Here is a 24265-nt window from a genome sequence, read left to right on the forward strand (position 1 = left end):
TTTTTATAAGAGGATTTATTTTGGCAGTGTCCAAATCATATGTTATAATAAATATGGTTCCTCAGTACATGGATTTATAGGTACAATCAATTTTGCTTGTGCTTAAGAAGGTAAGTTTCTAGGGTTCTACATCCATTTGAAGATAGATTTCATAAGTTTAAAACATACACCAAGAATCCTAAAGCAATCACTAAAATAAAACAAAATGCTATAGCTAATAAGTCAATAATGGAGATAAGATGAAATTATTAAAAAGAAAGCAAAACAGGAGAAACAAACAAAAAAATGTGACAAATAGGAAATAAATAGCAAGTGATAAATTTGGCCCCAATTACATCAATACTCATGTCAAATATCAATGGTCTGAATGCTCCAGTTAAAAAACAGAGATAGTTAGATTGGAAAAAAGAAGACCCAACTATATGCTACATAGAAGAAATTAATTTTAAATATAGAGTAGAAATAGGTTAAAAGTAAAAGAATAGGAAAAAAATATACCAAGGTATCACTAGTGAAAAGAAAGCTGGAGTACCTCTATTAATATTAGATAAAGTAGATTTCAGAGCAAAAAATATTACCAGGGATACAGAAGTTCATTTTCTAATGATAAAGGGGCTGTTTGATCAAAAGGACATTAAAATCCTGTTTATGCATATTTTAACAGAGCTTCAAATATATAAAGCAAACACTTATATGACAGCAAGGAGAAACAGACAAATCCATAATTACAGCTGGAGATTTACACATTCTTCTGTCAGTAACTGATAGTACAAGTAGACAGAAAATCAGCAAGGATTCAGAAATCCTGAATAATACTACCAAGCACCGTGATTAGCTTGGCACAAAAATTTGACACACATTTCAGATTTAGATAATGAAATAAAATGCATTAATATGAAAATGTCTAGCTTATCAATTAGGGGAAAAATTTAAAGGTTATTCACATACACCATTAAATCACATGATTAATATAAATGGAGATGAAAAAGTACTTCAACAGTTTGATGGTTTAATCATATTTTTCTTTGCACTTCCTCCCTAAACTAACTTATATAAGGATTTCACTATTATAAACATGCTTTTTAGTGACTATGACACATGAACAATAGATGAAAATACTAAGCTATCTTAAAATTAATTTCAAGCTGTATAATTTATGAAGTTTAAAAAAACCCTTCATCTTATGAAACATACTTTCACTCTGTATGCATCAGAGTGCCTACTGTAAAAGGTGAAAGACAGGAACTAAAATAGTTATTTGCAATAAAATTATGGCAGATATTTCTCCATAGCTCATAAAATAAATGTAAAGACAGTTTTACAAAATACCCAATACTCATTCAATCTAAGATGCCATTGATTATAAAGCATAGCATTATTTTGTGTACTCCTAGGAAAGAATAAGTGCTCCCAATTAAATTGTTATACTATAAAATATATCAGTTACTCAGATGTTAAAATGTAAAATATGTGTGTGTTCTGAGATGTCACATGAATGTGTCCTGAGATGTTACATGGGCAAGTTTTGAGATGTTACAATGTGAATAGGTGTGGCTTTTTAAATCTAAACTTAAAAACATATTTCCTCTAAAATGAATTTTGTGTGAACTGAATTCAGATTTTGTTAACTCACTGATATATCCATTCCACGCATAGTGTTTCTGGGAAAATATATAATTTCTCTGCCTTGAACACTTGAAGAAAGAAAGATACTCTCAACTTTTCTATCTGTTAATAGTGCAATAATAAAGAAGATTACACAACATGAAAAAATCATTATTAACTCAGAAACACTTAACATGTAGGAAAGAGATTGTTACATTTTTCTGAAAATCCTTTAGCTAAGAGTTTCTGTTGATGTCTTCAGAAAGCTAGAGTTCTTTGCACACAGACACAAAGCAATGAATTAACTCAATATCAGTCCAACCGAGGCCAGATTTTCACATCTGATCCCAATTAATCATTAATACTACACGTGAGCACTTTCATTCTCTAGGATCCTAAATAAATTGAGAACAGTAGATCCTATGAAAAGATGTTCAAACTGGTAAGAACTTTTGGAAAAACAGTTAGAAATTATACGGTATAGAATTGTATGGTATGTATATATATGTATGCCTATATAGAGAGAGTTATAAAATTTTTAAAAATTACACATTTCAAAGAAAAATTAATCAAATCTATGAATCAAACTACAATCAAGGAAACTGAACAGAGAAATACCTTAATTTTAAAAATTTTGATGACCTAGTATAGTAGTCAAATTGTCTATTTCTAAAATTTTTATTTGTCAAATAATCAGGGAAATATAAAATGTTTAAAAATAGTTGTTAACCTTTGAAGTATTTTGCTCCAGAAAATATTTTTCTTAATACCAGTAGTTTATGTTAATAATAGAAATAATGTTCCAGCAATACCTGTTTACATGTGCGTTATAATAAATTATTCAAGCTTCCATTAAGTTTGTAAAATATAAGGTGAATCTTACATAGCCTGATCCTAGATAAATGATAATATGGAAGATGTCATCAGTAAGGCAACTTGTTTTTCTATAGGTTGCACCATTACATACTTGACTACAAACTCCTTTGCAGTGCTATTCTTTAGAGCTTTTTATTTAACATACATTTAAAAATACATATAGCCATTATTTTCAGTATAAATGTACAAGCAGTTCATTCAATCTAACTTGGATTCAATTTGATCCTCCACTTCTGAAGTTTATACACCCCTTGGAAGACTTACCTTATCTTTTCTTTGCTTTTCATCCTGGTATACAGACCAGTGTTCTCCATCATTGCTGTAAGCTAGTTTGTAGGAACCAACGAACTGTACATGACCAAAATCTTTAGCTCCTTGTGTGATGATGCCAGTCACTTTGGTAGGGACAAGAAGGTCCACCTAAAAAAAAGGAAAAGACATAATTAAAATGCAACAATTGAGTTTACTATAAATTTGCAAGTCTCTTTAACTCAAGACACTAAAAATCATGCATATGATAAAACTAAAAATCTGCCTGTTTGTGTTTTGAAACAAGACAGAATCTATTATTGGCTTATAATTTTAATTTTGCACTGACTAAATGTAGTCCAAGTTTCCTTGAACAGCCATTTTGACCATTTTAAAATGACAGTCACTTCAGTCCACCAACTAATTTTATATTAAACTGACTCATCTATCTGTGCAGTTTTTGTGCAACTGAGATAGAACAATACAGGCAGGGCTGACCTTCATGAAATTGATCATTTATCTCCCAGAGTTTGTGCTTATAATTATAATTCAACTTATTGACTTTACTGGTCAATTCAATAATAATAAAAGTAAAACTGTAGCCTGTGTACACATCAGGAACAAAAACGGTATTAGAAATTTACAATTAAAAATGAAACAAAAAGTCAACACTGTTTCCATGGATTTTAATTAATTCAGTAAAATATAATTGGGCTTTAGTAATCATTGTCCAAATAAAAATCCTCTTTCAGAAAATTACAGTCCTAAAAAGGTTGAGGAGAAAGTCAAGTATTCTTCTTCAAAAATGAAAGGACTGAAAATATTCATTCTTGATTTTGGGGATCTGTGCTCATAATGTGTTCTTTTCTGCAAAATATATACTTACAGGACATGAGACCCATGGCAATTCAGTAAGCATCAAAATCACCAAAATGTAATTGAAATGCAAGAGATAGGAATGATTTTCCTCAAAGAACACATAACGTAGAGTAGTTCAATATTTTCCCTCTTCATTCTCTAATTCATTCTTGCATGTTTTCTTACATTTTATAATGCTAATTTAAAATTCTAGGAAACTTTGATTTTCATGTGGACAAATCCTCTTGTAAGACTTTTATCTTTGTTTTATTTATGTTCCTTGACGTACAGCTTTCTCTCTTCTCCTACAATAGCCACCTACTTCCACATATTTCCTATGACTAAGTGCCTTGCTACATCCTTGATCTTATCATCTTTAGCTGTCATGATCCCATTTGTGACCTTGGTGCTTTCAACCACTTCACTCTTTTGTTTCTATTTGAGGTCCTCTGTCTTGTGAGATGTAAGGTAGCCACAAATAGACATTCACGGGTCAGATACAGGCCATGAATGAAAAGAGAGGGTTAGGGGGAATTCATAGAATAAGACCATATTTAATAACATAGATGCCCATCAAAAAAGATGTGAAAAAAAGCTCCCAATGTCTCACAACCTGGGAGAATATATTTTCTTAATTCACATGAGCTTTTTGTTCACTTTTAAGAACATAAATTAAAAACTTTAGGCTAAAATTGACAATGGATTAAGACAGAAGACAACTTTTAATGCTCTATTAAAACATTTCAGAAAATTTATCAAAAGTTTTAATATTTTTCTATTTTCTCAAAATATATTGTATCATCTAAAATGTACTGTGTGTTGACCAACAACTCAGGATGGCAAAATTCTGGTATCCTAGGAAGATGGCCAATGCCTCACATTGTGCTAAGTGTTTTCTTGTATGTCCTCATTTAATTCTCTCAATAACCATGAAAGGTAGGCACTATCTCGACTGTGCAGATGAGAGAATAAGTATCTAGAGAGGTAACATACCAAACATGGTGTATTATGCAAAGATAAAATCCCAGATTCAAATCCATGTCTTTCTGATTCAAAGGTCCACCATGCATACAGATTCTTAAAGCAACAGATCACATTTTCGCTCAATGATTTCTTCACATTCTCCGTGACTATTTCAGAAATTTCTTAAGTCACCACTCTCAACAAACTTACAGCAAGTTTAAGCCAAGCAAAAACAATCCTACATTTACAATATTAGTAGAGCTCTGTGTTTTATCATGAATCTTCTGTCTGTTCTTCAGCTTTCTGGGTTTAAAATACAGATTGTTTTTGTTGTTCTGTATTCAAATATAATTGCACAGAGACACCAGGGCAAAGCGGCTGTTCTTCAAAGTGTTCTTAATGTTGCTGACATTCAATAAATGTTAAGCAGACCAACAAAAAATCTTACAGAAATCTCTGAGTCACTGTGTTGCCACCACAGGGTGCTAATACACATGAACTCAAACAGTGTCACCAAGGATATGGACAATTCCAGGGCTGAGTTCTTCAGCCCTAAATTTCTATAAGTCCTTCACTAAGATGACGCAATAAGTCTTCTAGCATCTCATGTTCTGTGGTATTTCTTAAAGTCAGCTGGGTTTACTGTTGGGTGGAGATGTTTTCTCCTTAAGTTGTGTGTCTTGGCTCCTTCTAACAGATATGTTTTTCTCCCACTCTGCTACCTTTTTCCAGGAATTCTTTTTTTTTTTTTTGATCTAGAAATGTTTTTCTTTTTTGTTCCAGTTAACCCAGCTTCTCTACTTAAATAGTCAGCAATCTGTTTCAAGATGGATTTTGTCCTAAAATTTGCTATATTAAACTCAGAATACCAGACCTAAGCAAACCCTCTTTCACTATAAAAATAATCAGCAACTCATACTTAGCATGAGGTTGCTGAAACGTGGCATGTGCAGAACCCACCCTGAGACATTCTCAAACCAGTGGTGAGTGTGCAGGATGACCCCAGAAAAGCCCAATCCTCGGGACCTAATGCTTGTCCCTGGCCTAAGACCACCCTGACCTCTTATAGATCTTCTGGGTTAAAGCTGAACTGCAAATATGCCGGACAAAATATCTTCTGCTGTTTAAGACCCTCACCTCCTGAGGTTTGGCTCAAATAGAGCAGTTATTTTGGGTACTGGCTGGCTCATAGGTAGACATTTGGCTTAGTGCACTGTACTTCATGTCTGGATCTTTATTAAATGTGTCTTACAGGTAATAGGCCCTCGAGAAATGTTTACTGGACTGAGCTGAAACTTGCTAAGTATGTTCTATGGCCAAGAAGTACCTCAGGGATATGGATGTCATTATGTATCACAGTAGAAAATGCTCACTGCCTTTCTCTAGCTTTTTTATGTGGGATAACATTATTCAAGGAAACACAGTGTCACAGATGTATCAACCGTTTTTTATTGGGGAAGCCAACTAGTTAAAAATCCTCTCCAATCTTTAGGAATTCAATTGTGAGAGTCAGCTGGGTGGTTTGGCTTCCTGAAGTGGCTATATGCAGATGACAAGGTACTTTACCTCTTTACATCTCAATATTCTCATCCAAGGATATAAATACTCATAGGATGTTATGAGGATAAAATGAGTTAATATTTATTTTGTTCAACCATGTAAGAGTACTTCAAAAAGTTCATGAAAAAATAGAATTAAAAAGATAATACAAATCTTTCCATAATTTTTTAATTGAAACATAATTGATTATCCATATTTGTGGGGTACAGAATTGAATATCAATACCTGTGTACAATATATGATGATCAAGTCAGAATAATTAGTATATTCATCATTATAAAATGTAATCATTACATCTTTCCATGAATGTTTTGAAGACCCCCTGAATATAAAATATAGTAAGTGCTATGGAAGACTTCAATAAGAAGATGAAATAAATAAATCTCAAGGAAGAATCTACTATCAGTCTCAGAGTATCTTGTTAGAAGGATATAGAAACAGGGAAATGTGGTAGCCACATTATTCTAGAATCAACTCTAGATCATAATGTATTGTGGTCACCTCAGGATATATAGAGAAAGATAGTCATTTCATCTTTACTCAAAGTAGAGAAAATTTAAAACAACCAAAATTCTCCTTTATGAGGAAAATGGTGAACTAAAAATAATATAACAAATTTAACAGAATATTATTCGTTCCTCAGGCTGGCTGTGTACTCAGCTGGTTAGTGCAGAACCCTTGACCTTGTAATACCAAGGTCAAGGGTTCCAGTCCCCCTTCTGGGCAGCTGCCAAAAATAATAATATTATTACTCATCCCTATTTAAATATCGACTGTATTGCAAAAATAGTTCTAAAATAATATTAATAGAGAAAATTAGATTCAAAATTTAGTGATTTACTTCTTATGAGCAAACCAAAGAGGGGGATACTTACGGAGAGAAGCTTAAATGATACAAAAGTAAACAAGTATTGCATTAGGGATACAAAAATATACATTTTTTCAACAAAAAATATACATTTTTTTGTTGAAAACCATTCTGTAGTGTTTTAGCAAAGCATAAACATATTTAGAGTGTGTCTAACTTAGGAAAATGGTGTAGAAAATCTGCAAGCATTTGTCTGATAAAGGTCAAGATAAACTACATTTCAAACATCTGCATAGCACCCTCCCACTGGCTCCCTGGAAGAAGATAGGGCAGGCTGGAAAAGTAACTTGATTTTCAAGGAGACATTCTTGAAGGTGTGAGGAAAATGAAAAGTGATACAGATAAAAAGGTACACAAGAAAAGTGAACAGAGGCCAAAGAGATTTAGCACAGAAATGTGCCACTCAGCCGCATCTAAAATGGTGTAGCTTTTTACCTTTACATCATGTATTTTGGATTATGTATTTCATAACTTCATGGAGCTTTGTAAGATTAACTCATTAAACAGAAATAACTTTGGAGTTAATATAATTAACTAGTATTTGAAAATCGAGTTATAGGCAAAATATTTAGATAACAGTTTGGTTTCAATAAATAATTTTTTACCTTAACATTACATGAGACAATTGTATATAATCCCAGTTACATTTAAGGAACAGAATTAATTGTTCTTGGTGTATGCACAATATTGTTGGTTATCAGATGTTGACTACAGTTTTAATCCATACTTGCAGGTCAACTAGTTAATGTGATCAACTTATTATGAAATATTATTCAGCCCCTGTATTGGATTTGATCTATGAGGGTACTTCAAAAAGGTCATAGAAAGATTCATATTATCTTTAAGTTCTGTTTTTCCACAAACGTTTTTCAAGTACTCTTATAGTAGTTCTAAAGTTCTACGCTTCAGAATTCTTAAAATACAAGGAGGCCTGATAATATATGCATCCAGCACTCATTATCTCATTCTTACTTTTACTAAAAGAGTTTTAATTTCCAATAAGATTTAAAAACATTTAAAATGCAGTTGCTTTTTCCATATCATATTTTAAAAATATAAAAATTAAAACAACAAAAAAAAAATTATAACATAAAATAATTTGTCAGGAATTGAGGGAGGTTTCTGTTTCATGGTGGACCTTTCACATGTAAAACCATGTATACACAACATGTCTGGTGCAATAAACAAGCTTTCTAAGCTCAGGTGATCCTTCAGCAGCATATTTTGTAGGACACCTGGCATATTGTAGACATTCCAAATATACAGGCATCATCTGCCCTGGATTCAAAATGGAGATAATTCTGTACTTAACAATTCCCTGCAATTACAACATGAACAATGCCATATGTCAACCTGATCTGTGCCCCATGATTGTTGTAAGCTCAAGACTGTTAACTTTTTAAAATGATTTATTTAGAATTATGCAAGTAAGCCGCGCTCTCCGTGGCGCACTCGGGAGAGTGCGGCGCTGGGAGCGCGGCAACGCTCCCGCCGCGGGTTCGGATCCTACATGGGACTGGCCGGTGCACTCACTGGTTGAGTACCGGTCACGAAAAATGCAAAAAAAAAAAAAAAAAAAGACTTAAAAAAAAAAAAAAGAATTATGCAAGTAATTCAACTGCATATTTTTTCTGAGAATTGGAGGTAGCATAACTATGAACATTTTATGTTTAACATTTTTTATTTTAATAGTCTTTTCATTATGAATGTGACGCATGCAATGTAGAAAAATTCAGAAATACAGAGAAGATTGAAAATCGACTGTCTTACCATCAAATACAATCAATGCTTTTCCCCTTCCAATGTGTTTTTTAGACAAATTCGCTGTTCTTGGCCTTTGAAAATTATTACTGGTTACCAGATGTTGGTTATATTTTCATCCATATTTGTAGGCAATTATTTTACTCTTTCCATCTTAATATTTCACTAGTAATTTCCTATGTCATTAAACTATTTTTAACACTTTTATGTTCTAAGGAGTCATTTTAAGAATTTACTGCAATGATTCACTTACATTTATTTATTCTTCCCCAACTTCATTTTTTCTAATAAAATTAATACTTCCACAAAATCCTATTCCTTTCATTCTAGGACAAATTAAAGAATTAAGGTTACTTAGTCAAAGGAAATTATTTTTAAAATAAAAAATAGACTTTTTTTTTTACATAAAAGTTGGTCAAGAGGATAAGGATTACAGTTAAAATTAACTATAATTCTACTATTAATAGTTAACTCCTATTAACTTCTTCATACTCATATTTTTAGATATTTCCTATTCCCATATATTTTTATAAAATTTAGCTCATGGCATACATGTAGTTTTATAATTTGTATTTTTTCACCTACCATAGATATTTTACATATAAATCATAATACTAATTTGTAATGGCTATATAGCTTTCTCTATTATCGGTACATGAATGGATATAAAAATCATTTAACCAATCCCCCAGTGAAGTTCATTTAATTTGTTTCCAATTCTTTTAATATCAGAAGAAAAACAAAGACTGAACTCCCATGTATATTTTCTTTGCTCATTGGTGCAAGTTTCCTTATAAACCCAAGAACCCCCCTTTTAAAATGTGATGTACACTGTTTTATTTGTCCCCAGAAAGATTATACACTTCCATCTGCAGTATATAACAACTCTGTACATACCAGTCCTAAGTTTAATAAAATTTTCCATTTTTGACAAGTTGAAAGCTGGCATTTTTACATATAATATATATAAATGGCACTAAGTGGCATTTAATTTACATTTTCCTAATTGTTCAGTGTCACTAATGATACAAACATATAGTCTCTTTAATGTCTATTATCCATTACCTATTGGATTAGAGATTTTCTCGGTGATCTTTAAGAATTATGTACATAGCGTCAATATGTGGCCTCTGTTTTATTTGTTGCATTTTCCCTCACTTTTGATGTCATTTAACTTTAATTTTGACACAACTTTTCAATTTTCCTATATTCAAATCTGTCATTCACTCCCTTTGTGACTGCATATTTTTGTATGGCTAAAAAGATCTACTTAGATCAGTTAAAAATGACATGTCCTGCTATAATTATCTCTTGAGCTTTTCTTTCAACTTTTCCTTCTTTTTTTCTTTCTGAAACATCTTGGTTTTATGTGTATACGTAATGTGAAACAGGATCTTACTATATTTTTCATAAGAATGTAATTTTCTCATCTATTTGTTGAATAATCTAGTTCGTCTTTATTTTTTCCCCCTACCTGGCTGATTGTTACAAGGTTTGCTCTTTATTCTTGAAATTAATAGCATTAATCATCATCATTCACCAGATATATGTTGACGAGAGTCTCTTTTATTGCTGTTGGGTCGAATAAAATGAGTCCATTCAAGCTGGAGAGGGAAAGGGAAGGGTGCGCAAAGGTTCTTATCTTCTATTTTAAAATATAGCTTCTGCTTCTTTTGGTGTCTTACTCTAGAAAGCCAACCATCTACAAACTGACTCTTTACTTCTGAGTTTTCTTATTCATAATATTTTCTCATGCATTGTGGTGTAATCCTGCTGACGATGCCAATTTGTCTGACTAGGTTAAGGCCTGGAACCCTCACCGTGCCAATTCTCTAGCTCTTAATCCTGTTCATGATGCCAATTGTAAAGCTACTCGACCATGACTATGCCAGTTGTGGTGCTCTTTTACCTCCTGGTAATCCTTCACCTGCTGGGCCGATTGTCAAGCGAAGGCTGGGTCTGGAGCTCACAGACCCATCAAACCCGTTCACAGACTGGGTCACAAACACTTCACACGCCAGGCTGGGTCACCAGACCCCTTCACACAGGTCTGAGCTAGCGAACCGGCCAAAAAATCCGTGGAAGTCATAGGTTTGGAAAAGCATGGCCATTCTAGGCAGACGCCTGAGGCAGACGCTTGCCTGACTGCTTCACCAAACTCCTCTCTCTCTCTCTCTCTCTCTCTGTGTAGAACACAAGAATAGCAAAAAAACTAAAAAGATACATTGGTGTGCATGCATACTAACTCCACACACACACACACACACACACACAATATTTTCTTACAAATGATGCTGAACCACACCCAACTGGACCTGAGGCGAGGGCCCTGACCAAAGTATTCTATTTTCCCAACAGTCCACCCCTTCAGGGCCCCTCACCATACAATCTAGGCATTCAGAATCTTCAGCGATGTTCCCTTAGTGAGAATAAATTACCCTTACATTCACACATTACACATTCCATCCCAGTCCCAAAAGTCTTTAGCTTGTTGCAGCACCAACTCAAAAGTCCAACGTCCAAGTCTCCTCTGAGACCAAAAGCAAAAATCCTTCCAGCTGTGAACCTATAAAGAGTCAAAAACAAGTTTATCTACTTCCAAGATACAGTGGGACAGACACTGGGTACAGATTCCCATTCCAGAAGGGAGGAATAGAAAGGAAAAACAGTCCCCAAACAAATCCGAAACCCAAACAGGGCAAACATTAAGCACACTGAGCACCTGGACCCCTAAAGCATTGGGCAACCTCGATCCTACAGCTCTGCCAAGTGCAGACCATTGAGCTGCCTGGTGCCTGCAGCTTTTCCAAGCTGGTGCTGCACACTGCCAGCAGCCCATGGTTCTGGGCTCCTGGTGGCAATCCCGCCATCCTGACTCCACTAGACATTTCCTCAGTGGGGGTTCTCTGTGGGGGCTCTGACCCCACTTTTCTGCTCCACATTGCTCCATGGATGACCTCAGCAGCGGCTCCACCCATGCAGCAGGTCTCCGCCTGAGTTCCCAGGCTTTTCCATACATCTTCCAAAATCTAGGTGGAGGCTGCCAAGCCTCCACTGCTCCACATGCTGCTGGCCTGCAAACTTAACACAATGTGAATGCCACCAATGTTTTCAGCTTGTTTTCTGTGGAGGTGCTGAGGCAGGATTGCCCCAGCCAGAGTGGCTGGGATGCAGGGAGCAGTTTGCTGAGGACAGTGACACCTCAGGTCTGTACTCCAAGACAACTCAGTTCTTCTAGGATGGAAGGGGCACTCTCCCAAACTTCTCAAATGCCTTGAGGGCATTTTTTCCCCTTGTTTTAGTTCTTAGCAGTCTGGCTGCCTCACCACCAAGATAACATCTTTAGCAAACAGTTTATCTGCTTCACCCTTGTGTTTTTCTCCTGCTCTCCCCTTTTACATCTGGCTTTTGAATTACTTTCATCAGCTCAGCTTCCACTGGCTACTCAGTCAGTCTCAGGTAGTTTTTTGCAGCAATTGCTCACACAGTTCAAACAGCTGCATTCACCCAGTCCATCAAGGAGTGGCTGCCCTGCCTCTGTGCACATCCACAGCTCTTTCTGCAGCCACTGCCTCAGAGACAGGCACATAGTAACAGAGACTAACTTTTCCACCTTTTCATGGGGTGAAAACATACTTGAAATTCTACAGTGGCACCCATCCTCGGGTCATCTGCCCATCTGCATGTGGCACTCTCTTCTCGGGTTTTATGGCACCCGACCAGCCATCAGGTTCAAGTGGCACCCTCTGAGCCTTTTGCCTTCAGACAAACAGAACATGCATTTACTACATGGTCTCTAAAGCACACCATCCACCCCTAGGTCTCATAGCTGTAGCAGCCAGGGGCTCTTCCTGTTTCTGCTGCTTTCCTGTTTCCATTTCTTGTGCACCACAGGTCGTGCCTGGAGATGCACGGTCTCCCCAACTCACCACTGGGTTGGTCATCTTCCCTTGTGTGAGAGGCAGGAGTAGCCAGTCGCTGCATGTTGTCCTCCAGGGCATTTATTCGTGCTTCCAATGACTCTGCTTTCTGCTGCAAATATCGTAGTGAGCAATAGCCAGGTTCCAGTCAGCAGAAAAGTGGCCACTGGGCACCACATGCTCAAGGATAGCCACATTTCCTCCCTCCAAGGGCTTTCAGCTCCTGTACCTGTTCAGAATCCTGTCGCAGACTATGCCAATTGTGGTGGTCTGCTGTGGCTAGGTTAAGGCCTGGAATCCTCACAGCACCAATTGTCTAGCTCTTAATCCTGTTCATGATGCCAATTGCAAAGCAACTCGACCACGACCATGCCAGTTGTGGTGCTCTTTTACCTGCTGGTAATCCTGCACCGACCAGGCTGATGGTCAAGCCAAGGCTGGGCCTGGAGCTCACAGACCCCTCAAGCCTGTTCACAGACTGGGTCACAAAACCTTCACATGCCAGGCTGGGTCACCAGACCCCCCACATGCCAGGCTGGGTCACCAGATCACCACGCAGGTCTATGAGCTAGGTAACTGGGCAAAAGGTCCTTGGAAGCCATAGGTTTGGAAAAGCATGGCTGCACCAGGCAGATGCCCGAGGCAGACACCTGCCCGCCTGCTTCACCAAACTCCTCTCTCACTCTCTCTCTCTCTCTCTCTCTCTCTGTAGAACACAAGAATAGCAACAAAACTAAAAAGAGACATTGGTTGTGCATGCATACCAACTCCACCCACCCCCACACACAATTTGCTTACAAAGGATGCTGAACTGCATCCAACTGGAGAGGGCCCTGACCAAACTATTCTATTTTCCCAGCATGCATCATTTTCATTTTTAAATTATTCTTTGCATTCTCAGAGAGTTTATTAATTTTATCCTCAATATTATAGGTTTTACTTTTTGGTAATACAATTTCAACTGCTATATATTTTAATTTCCTTGAAATGCATTATTCAAGGGAAAGAAAAAATATAAAAGCTCCCTCAGCTGAGCATTCATCTCATCTTCTTTATTATTCTTCTATTATTTCATGGAGAAAAATATTTGTACACATATTCTAGAAATCTGTTTTTTCTGTAGAAAATTTTCCACTTTTATGTTTTTTCTTTACACCTTTAGAATAATTCTTATTCTTTTGTTGTTCTGCATATTTAAAAAACAGGTCCCATATCATCTTGTTTTATTCTTTACTTAACTTGAAAAGAAAGCAAATAATCTCGTGTTTGTCACATACTGGTCACGTGGGTTCCTCTCAGCCCCTCACCATCTATCAGGCCATTGGAAGAACTGTCTTTCAGACATTCCGATATCAATACCACCTTTGCCTCCCTGCCAATGCCTGGCAGACATTTAGGCAGTACAGACTAGCTGGTCTGTAGGACAAGCTTTCCTACTCTTGCTGTTTTCCTCTGAATACAGGAAAGATCATTTATTCTCTTGATAATTCTGTCACTTTTTATTCAATGGAAAATTTTTTTGCTTGGATAACTGAATATGTTGTTTACTTCTTTATTATGTAATTTACTTATTAGCATATTATTGTTATTCTCTTGTCAAAATGTAAAATCACAGGGGCAGGCAACTTGGTCTATCTTGCTTACGTGGAGTATTTCAATAAATATGTATTGAATGAATAGTTTCACATTTTAGGATTCAATGAGCTAACCTATCCAATGTGTGTTCTATTCACCTTTGCCAGGTTTGTATCATGGGGGAATTGTATTTTCTCGGCACATGGCTGTCCTGGGGCGTGGGAAGGTGACATGCTGGCCACGGCCTATAGTTTCTGGTTGCAGTGAAGTGACCACTGGGCCTCGAGCCCACTGTGCAGGCTCTGGGTCTTAGCTCCTGCTATTCTGATTCAGACATCAGAGTCCTTACACTGTAGTTACAGAAGACCATGCCCAGAGTCCAGAAAGTCATTGACAGGCATCTTGATGCATATATATTTGTGTGCATGCTTCAGAGATGATGGGAAGGGAATCAAAGGCTTCAGCAACCACGACTCACAAGTTGTGAGTTAAAATGATGGAAGTGATTTCCTCATAAACACGATGTAGGAACACTTAAAATCAGGTCTCCTTTATCAGCTCTGGAGGAACCTTCCAAATGTATTTCTTAGGAAAGTGTTTGAAAGAATTCAACCAGGCTTTACTAAAACTCCATGTGTAAAAATAGTTCTAAATGAAAGTTCATCTGTCAAAATCTCCTCAATAAATCTCAAAGAAATTTAAAAGATAAAAACATCCAAAGTTATAAACCTGATTAAAAAACATGTTGGAAGTTAATAAATACTATAAATATTGAATTGAATGTCCTTGCATTGATTTATTAAATCATGAGAGATAAAGGGAACATAACTTGATTTTATGTCCTTTTTGTAAATGAGCAGATCTTTGTAAGATTTTATATAAACTTGATTGAATTGTTTTGGAAAATGATTCTCAAATAATTATGGTCATAAGTAACTAAAACTGACACCAAATTAACAAGCTAGCCCTCATCCAATTTCTCTAAGTCCTATGTCAGAAAGACTAAAACATGTTTGAAAGAAAATATAAAACTCTGAACTCTTAGGGAAAAGAATCATACTGTTCTTATTGGGTTATTGAAAGTGACTTTCTGCTGAGTTCATCAAAAATAAGATCACCCTGGGAGAGCAGAATTAACATATCTTCTTTATTTGCCTTTCAAGCCTGATTTTGATTCGGCTCGGAACTTTGCCTTGTTCCATGAATAAAAATTCAGAGTGGTGGCTAATTAAGTTTGTCTATAATTGATAAGGTCATTATTAATGGGTTAATGGAAATTTAATATATCTTTGATCGAAGAGCATAATGATAACCAATAGATTATTCAGATACTTTAATTACAGCAGTGCCAAAGACCAACTGAAGTAGAAAACAAAGAAAATTATCAGTAAATAATATGGATGTGATTTAGAAAACAATTATATAACTTTTAAGCAAGAATTGAAATAGTTTGTTATTTAGTGCTTTTTGATAGCACAGTGAGAGTGTTGCCTAGGTAAGCATTGTCTCAGCATCTTTTGTAAAGCTACAGATTCAGTGAACTGATGGTCAAATCTTCATGCACTTCAGTAGCCAGAGTGTTAGCTGTTTACACTTGAAAAAGCTGTTTAAATATATCTTTGACAGTTAATTTACTAACCATAATTTTATCAATATTATATTTTTTATAACCATTATATATTCTAGAGACTGACATTTACAAACGCAAAGCATCTATATACCAATACATGTCAATATATAAAGTTACATAAATCCTCTTGTCCTGTGACAAATAGATAAAAATCTCAAGAATTCTGAAAAGAAAACATCCACAGAGTAAAATATATTGCAACGGCAAATCGCATCGCATTTCCTAAATATTAAGAGGCCCTTGAAAAGTTGGGAAGTTGACAGAATACACAGTGTATTTTTATGCTTGCTGAAGAGCTATGCATTTTATGTTGATATAAAACTTAGCCATTCCCAGAATTTGTAAATCATCCATGGAGTCCTGCACATCATTTTATTTCATCAGACTACAGGAGCCTTAATTCTAGATTTTTCCGAATTAAGTATATAATTCCGAAAAATCTAGAATTTTTAACTTAAAAAAAATTTTAACTTAATTTTTAACTTAACTGTATATGTGCATGTTTTGTGGTGATTGATATGTAGGCTAAAACAGTAACAGCAACAATGCAAGGAACCCTAGATGTAAGTTTTTCTTCTTGACCTTACCAAAGAAAGTGGGAGGGGCATGGCCTCTCACTAATCAGGCATAAGGTAATACTTCAAATTGCTTTGGGAAAATGTACCATCAATGTCAACAATTGAAAAACAGCCCAGGTCAGCACATAACTCTGAAGAGATTGGAGGAGAGAGGAGAGAGAGATGATTCAGCAGGAAAAGATCTGCTTGCAGATTACAGGGTTAAGAGCCATTGACACAGAAAGTGGACTGCCCCAACGAACAATTAAAAAAAAGAAAACTTTTGTCCAATGAACAGAGTATACATATAGTATGGAAAAAGGAATACAAATTATTTCCGTTCAAATGCATGGTCAGTAACACTGTCAGCAGTAAATTTGTATAAAAAGGACAACCAGGCTCCAGGGGATCTTGCAGGGCTTTCTAGTTCCTCAGCACTTAGGTCACCACAAATTATAATTGTAGTCTTAGACAGCCTCATTAAAAGCCATGGTTATAGATTTTCTCATAGAATACCCATAAAATCAACATGTTTCATCTATTTATAGTTATATTAATTTATTTATGGTGTATGTATATCTTATCTATGTTATTCTGCTGTAATTGACATTAATTTCTATTTGTTTTATTCCCGGTGGAAATAAGGAGCAGCTGTTATATACCTGAAACTCCAATCCTGCCAAGCTTTTTCCTGAGGTCCCAATGTCTATTTGCCATTTATTCTCCTTAATATGGTATCCATGGACTTTTGAGTGTGTTAAGTGGTGGAATACAAAACCAGGTGCTGGATGATGATATAATCTGAACACAATCTAATGAGCATACTTTAAGTACAATGTGGCCTGTATATATCTATAATGAAGCCCCCAAAAGGTATATGGTTAGCAGTTATAATCTTCTGGCCTGAATATAAGGTATATAACTTTCATAAAATACGTTGTTCTTGACTGCATGAGAACAATAAGATGCTCACACTTTCCTTCTTTTGAAAAATGACACTATATTTAAAGGACTCTTGTATATATGCTTGTCTCAGAACTTACACAAGGACTAATTTATTTGTGCAATCATCTCCAAACCTCCTCATATTTTAAAAAAACACATTCTTTAACTCTAAAACTATTCATGCAGTATATTTTTTGTTACTATAAAATAGCTCATAAACCACAGTCTTAAATTAAGTATGGAATTAATAAATCAGTTGAGACAAACTCATAATATTAAATCTATTTAATTTTTTTATACGTATTCAAGATTTTAAAAATTCCCCCACTTACAGCTTATTTCACTGAGTGCTCACTTGTAAATTTAAATAAGGAATTTCATGAGACACACCTATCAGGCGAACATCTCTGACATAAATGTTTTTGATATCCTATCAGAGGCTTGATGCTCAAAGCTACAAACATTTTAAACAAAACTTGGGAAAAAAATCAGACGTGACATAAATAGAAAATAAAAGGATAATTCCCTTTTTAAAAAATAAGTGTTTTAGGATCCTGAAACTAAAAAGATATTTTTAATGAAATTCAGATACTGACTTAAATGAGAGGAATTATGTAAAAATTATTAGATAGAGTTACACTAAAAGTATAATATAAGAAAATTATTTTACAGAGGCACCAATTAGCAAGGAAGCATAAAAACAAAAACAGAAATAAAAAACTGTTCATCCTTGTAAACAACTCACGAGATTTGTCTTGAGATTCTGGCTTGTTGTACCTAAAAAGGTTATCTTGACATGCTTTGTCATTAAGGAGAAATCTGGTACATTTCAAGAAATGCTAAAACCTATCAGTTTAGGAATCAGAATACAAGTTTTGATACATCTGTATGTTAAACAGATTCACTATAGGCCCAATTCAAATGATTCCTCAAAGTTTTCCTAAGGGGAGAGGGAACACTCAGAACAGCGGTCATACATATAAGTTACTTTCATTTTAATACTTTGCATTCAAGAAAACATGGCCTTGTGTTGGGATGCATTGCCTCTAACTCGTTTGTAGGGTAACACTTTTTTAAAAAGTAACAGAAATTGGTGAACAGATACAAAAAATGAGTGCATTTTGTAATGACGAATATGCCAAATGTCCTGATCTGATCATCACATATTGTATACAAATACTGATATTTAACTCTGTACCTTACAAATATGCATAATCAGTTATATTTCGATTAAAGAAAAACATAAGAGAAAGTGACATAAACCGCTATGCTGACAAGGTGCTTTAGGAAAAAGAAGTATCACCGTTGTTGGGGAGATTCAAAGGTAAATTGTGAAAAATAATTCTGAAATAGCACATTCTTTGTAAAACTTTCATGTGACAATAACTAATGTGGGTTATATTTTCAAGAAGGAAAGAAAAATAATCCAATAATAAGACCTAGACATTAAAGAATGTGTCTAACATTTCTGCACTAAGAATGCTTTATAACATAGTTTTTTTGTAGATATATTTTATTCAATTAAGAATTCTTCTATTATTTATTTGCTATAAATATTTTAAATCATGAATAGTGTTAAATTCTATCAAATTATATCCTTTATATTGAGATAATCATGCATATTTCTCCCTTAACTAATTAATTAATACATAATAAAAGCTGTAAAACCAACATCCAACCAACCTGAGAACTGTAACACTGACAATACATTTTGAGCAATTCAGCAACTGGCTATGTTTTCTTGTGAAACTGTAGCCAGTTCAGTTACTTACAAACCTTTTATTTGTTTTCCTAACTTCCCTCTTCCCTCACTCTTGTTGACCTGAGATTGTACCATTCAAAAGTGTTGGCTTAATTTGAGGTGATTTTTTTACAGAGAACTTTGACTAAGACAACATTTATACATTATTATTTATTATTTACTAAAAATGCAATGGGGCCAAAGCAATTAGGCAAGAAAATTAAATAAAAGGCATCTAAATTTTTAAGGTATATATCTTTATTTGCAGATGGCATAATCCTGTATACAGAAAATCCCAAGGAATCCCCTAAAAATTGTTATAACTAATAAACAAGTTCAACAAGTTTGTAGGATACAAGATCTCTATAGAAAAATGTTTTGTATTTTTGCATTCTGGTGATAAACAATCCAAAAATGAAATTAACAAAACAATTCTATTTACAGTAGCACCAAAAAAGAATGAAATACTTAGGAATAAACTCAACAAAGAAAAGAAAGAAAGAAGCAAACAAACAAACAACAATGACAATAATGTGCTGAACTTTCAAAAGGAGAGAACAGAGCTGTGGTTACTAAATGGCAGATGGGAGAGGGGAAGACGCTAGTGAGAAATTGGTTAATGGACACAGGAATGATTAGGTTCTATAATGGACATGATAATTATCCTAATTTGATCATCATACATTGTACACAGGTATTGATATTTAACTCTGTATCCAACAAACATGCTTAGTCAGTCATTTTTAAATAAAAAAAATTTTTAAAAATTAGAATTTTTGCAAGATACAAAAAGTAAATAAAAAATAAAAGCTCCTATTAAAAAAAGCAAAAATTCAATAAAGGAAGTATAAAACTTGTACACTAAAAACAACAAAACATTGTTGAAAGAAATAAAGGAAAACTTGAATAAATAGAAAGTTATCTCATGGTCATGAATTGAAAAACCTATTACTGTTTCATGGCAATACTTCCCAAATGGATCTACAGATTCAACTGAATCCCTACCAAAATCTTAACTGGCTTCTATGTAGAAACTGACAAACTGATCTTAAAATTCATATCGAAAGTCAAGAGACCCAGAATAGCCAAAACAATCTTGAAAAAGAACAAAGTTGAAGGATTCATATTTCCTTTTTGAAACTCACCTCACCACTATGATAATCAAGACAGTGTGGTACTGGCATTAAAAAAATAATACACACACACACACACACACACACACACACACACACACACACATTGAAATAAACGTATACTTGAAATAAATATGGCATAGTATTAACTTTTGCTAAATTTGAGTATTATCTTATTCACTATGTATGACTGAAATATTTTTATAATTTAAAAAACCTAGTACACAGTAAACCCCTGTGGAGGGAATTAAAAAAATCTCTGTATTTGTTTTTGTTTCTGAAGTTGTACGTAGGGGTGAGGAGTGATAGAGTCTCTTAAGGTGTGTCTGTCTAGACTTCTCTGGTAACACTGGCACTATATGTTTAATTTGCAGTATAATTTTAAAACAATCTGAGAATACAAAGTAACTGGTACTTAGGAAATTTCTGAATGTTTTTAAAGAACTCTATTTGCCCATAATATTGTAACTCTAGGCCTAGCAAAAGCTAATGTCTGGAGTATTTAAAATAAAAGCTATTTATTTTTTGCGTTTCCCATGATCTCTTTTTATTATTGTTTTTATTACTACAGCCATATCACTAACATTGAGCCATTCATTTTAAAGAAAGACCTTACCATCTACTAGCTGAATTTATTTTGTATAATTTTATTTTCAAATTTCTACATTTCTGTTGCCTTTTGCATAAAACAAATATGGTAAGAAACATGAAATAACAATCAAAGCTGTACTATTTCATCAATTATATTACAAAATTAGGTTTTCCATAATGACAGATAGACTTGTTCCAGTATGGAAATTATATATAATTATCTCCCATAAACAACTTCCTTATTATAAGTTTTACAAAAAATATCTAATGAATGTACTTAAAAGATTTTTTTTAAAAAAACAGGCATAGCAATAACAAAACTTAATAAAACTAATTTAAAAAATATTTATTGGTTTCCCAATATGTTCTGCCACCCCCTGCCAGCTTTTCTTAAATGGCATGATGCCTAGTATGCAACAAGATTCTCAACAAATTTTACTCTGTTTTTACTTTTTCTTTACTGAACGGGGTCAAAATTAATGTCAACTAATACATCAAAATTAATATATCTATATTTGATATTTGTTTGAAACTCAAACACAAAGGGCTCTAAGAACTTCATTGACCAGCATCTTTTCAAATTTTTAAATTTAATTTTAAATTTAATTTTGACATTTATATGTACCTATTTGTGGGGTACAGTGTGTTGTTTCAACACATGCATTTACTGCACAATGATTCACTTAGGGTAGATAGCATAGTTTTGCACCCATTAGTGTTAGTCCATTACTTCTCAGAAGTGTCTTATTTCCTCTGTTATCCTATGGCAAATCTCTCCAATTTCCTTACTTCCAGTCTTTCCTGGATGCTCCTGCTGTGGCTGAGATTTTTGACTGCATTTGCACCATAGTCTCCCTGAGATTTCTAACTCTTATTTGAGGACGTAAAGTGAAGATCACATATTTTCTGTGAAGATTTCCCTGGTATCCTTTTTGAAGTGGGCTTGACTTCTCTCCTTTTTTGCTATAGAATAACAGTAATAGTAATTTTTCTTCAGTGCTTATTAGGCATTAAAAATGGAGTATTATTCACCTAATAAGCCTCTAAGCTAGTTTCCATTGTCCAATTTTACAATTCAGGAAGCCTCAGAGAAGCTATATATGCCTTTTCCAAAGTCACATAGTTTATAGGTGGAAGAAACAAGATTTCCCACCAATTCTATCTGATGCATGGCCACTGTGCTGTTGTTCAGGTTGTACCCCACAAAAGGGACACAAGTGGAACCCAAGCTTTAGTGTGTTCTGGTTCCCATGTTGTGTGTCCTGGTTCCCATGTTGTGTGTCCTTGAATGGCTGCAGCAGCCTGGAAGAAGGGGAATCTTTTCTCTCATTGGTTTTCCTCAAAACAGATACTCATATTTCATTTGCTCTGAATGAGAAGCCTTTTTCATTTCATACATGAACTAGTATGGGTCTTAGTCAGATTCTAGAACCTTTACTCCTAACTACCATTCTAGACTTTATTTAGCATATCCCTCCATTACACCATGTATTGCACCGTGTTTGCAGTAATCCATTGAAAAATGCCTGTCCTCTGCTAGATTTTGTGCTCCTTGAGTGCTCCAATCATGTTTTAGTCATCTATATATCTTCCAAATTTATTGCAAGGTCTGCATGCATTAGGCTTTCAAAAACATGATTATTATTATTATTTTTTTAAAATTTTTTAATTAAATATTTTATTTTGAGATAATTGTAAATTCACACTCAGTTGTAAGACATGACACAAAGAGATCCAAAATACCCTTTACTCCATTTCCCCCAAATGTAACATACTCGTGTTGCAAACTATAGTGCAGTAGCACAACCAGGGTATTGACATTGATGCCATCAGGATAGAGAATGCGCCCTTCACCCCAAGGATCACTCCTGCTGTCCTTTCGTAGCCACGCCCACTTCCTTCCTGTCCCTCCCCTCCCCCCTTAAACCCATTACTTTTTTTTTTAATATATTTTTTTAAATTTTATTTTGTTGATATACATTGTAGCTGATTATTGCTCCCCATCACCAAGACCTCCCTCCCTTCTCCCTCCCCCTCTCCCCCACAACAATGTCCTTTCTGTTTGCTTGTCGTATCAACTTCAAGTAATTGTGGTTGTTATATCTTCTTCCCCCCCCCGTTTTTTTGTGTGTGTGTGTGTGTGTGAATTTATATATTAATTTTTAGCTCCCACCAATAAGTGAGAACATGTGGCATTTCTCTTTCTGTGCCTGACTTGTTTCACTTAATATAATTCTCTCAAGGTCCATCCATGTTGTTGCAAATGGCAGTATTTCATTTGTTTTTATAGCTGAGTAGTACTCCATTGTGTAGATGTACCACATTTTCCGTATCCACTCATCTGATGATGGGCATTTGGGCTGGTTCCAACTCTTGGCTATTGTAAAGAGTGCTGCGATAAACATTGGGGAACATGTATACCTTTGACTTGATGATTTCCATTCCTCTGGGTATATTCCCAACAGTGGGATAGCTGGGTCGTATGGTAGATCTATCTGCAATTGTTTGAGGAACCTCCATACCATTTTCCATAGAGGCTGCACCATTTTGCAGTCCCACCAACAATGTATGAGAGTTCCTTTTTCTCCGCAGCCTTGCCAGCATTTATCGTTCAGAGTCTTAGGAACTGAGTTAACCAAGGAGGTGAAAAATCTCTATAATGAGAACTACAAACCACTGCTGAGAGAAATTAGAGAGGATACAAGAAGATGGAAAGATATTCAATGCTCTTGGATTGGAAGAATCAACATAGTGAAAATGTCCATACTACCCAAAGTGATATACAAATTCAATGCAATCCCCATCAAAATTCCAAAGACATTTTTCTCAGAAATGGAAAAAACTATTCAGACATTTATATGGAACAATAAAAGACCACGCATAGCCAAAGCAATGCTGAGCAAAAAAATAAAGCTGGAGGCATAACACTACCTGACTTTAAGCTATACTACAAAGCTATAATAACCAAAACAGTATGGTACTGGCATAAAAACAGACACACTGACCAATGGAATAGAATAGAGAATCCAGAAATCAACCCACACACTTACTGCCATCTGATCTTTGACAAAGGCACCAAGCCTATTCACTGGGGAAGGGACTGCCTCTTCAGCAAATGGTGCTGGAATAACTGGATATCCATATGCAGGAGAATGAATCTAGATCCATACCTCTCACCGTATACTAAAATCAACTCAAAATGGATTAAGGATTTAAATATACACCCTGAAACAATAAAACTTCTTAAAGAAAACATAGGAGAAACACTTCAGGAAATAGGACTGGACACAGACTTCATGAATACGTCCCCAAAAGCACGGGCAACCAAAGGAAAAATAAACAAATGGGATTATATCAAACTAAAAAGCTTCTGCACAGCAAAAGAAACAATTAACAGAGTTAAACGACAACCAACAGAGTGGGAGAAAATATT

At 34.9% G+C, this 24265-nt stretch overlaps 1 protein-coding gene across 2 annotated transcripts in view; it reads right to left on the reverse strand.

Annotated features, from left to right (window-relative positions):
* EDIL3 (EGF like repeats and discoidin domains 3) overlaps positions 1-24265 on the reverse strand; it is a 410628-nt gene that overhangs the window by 17320 nt on the left and 369043 nt on the right. For both annotated transcript variants that reach the window (XM_063087348.1, XM_063087347.1), the window contains one exon: positions 2746-2901. In XM_063087348.1, coding sequence (XP_062943418.1) covers positions 2746-2901 — 156 coding nt within the window. The remainder of the gene's footprint in view (positions 1-2745; positions 2902-24265) is intronic.

This window comes from Cynocephalus volans, chromosome 2, assembly GCF_027409185.1.
Source record: "Cynocephalus volans isolate mCynVol1 chromosome 2, mCynVol1.pri, whole genome shotgun sequence".
In the NCBI taxonomy this organism is placed as follows: Eukaryota; Metazoa; Chordata; class Mammalia; order Dermoptera; family Cynocephalidae; genus Cynocephalus; species Cynocephalus volans.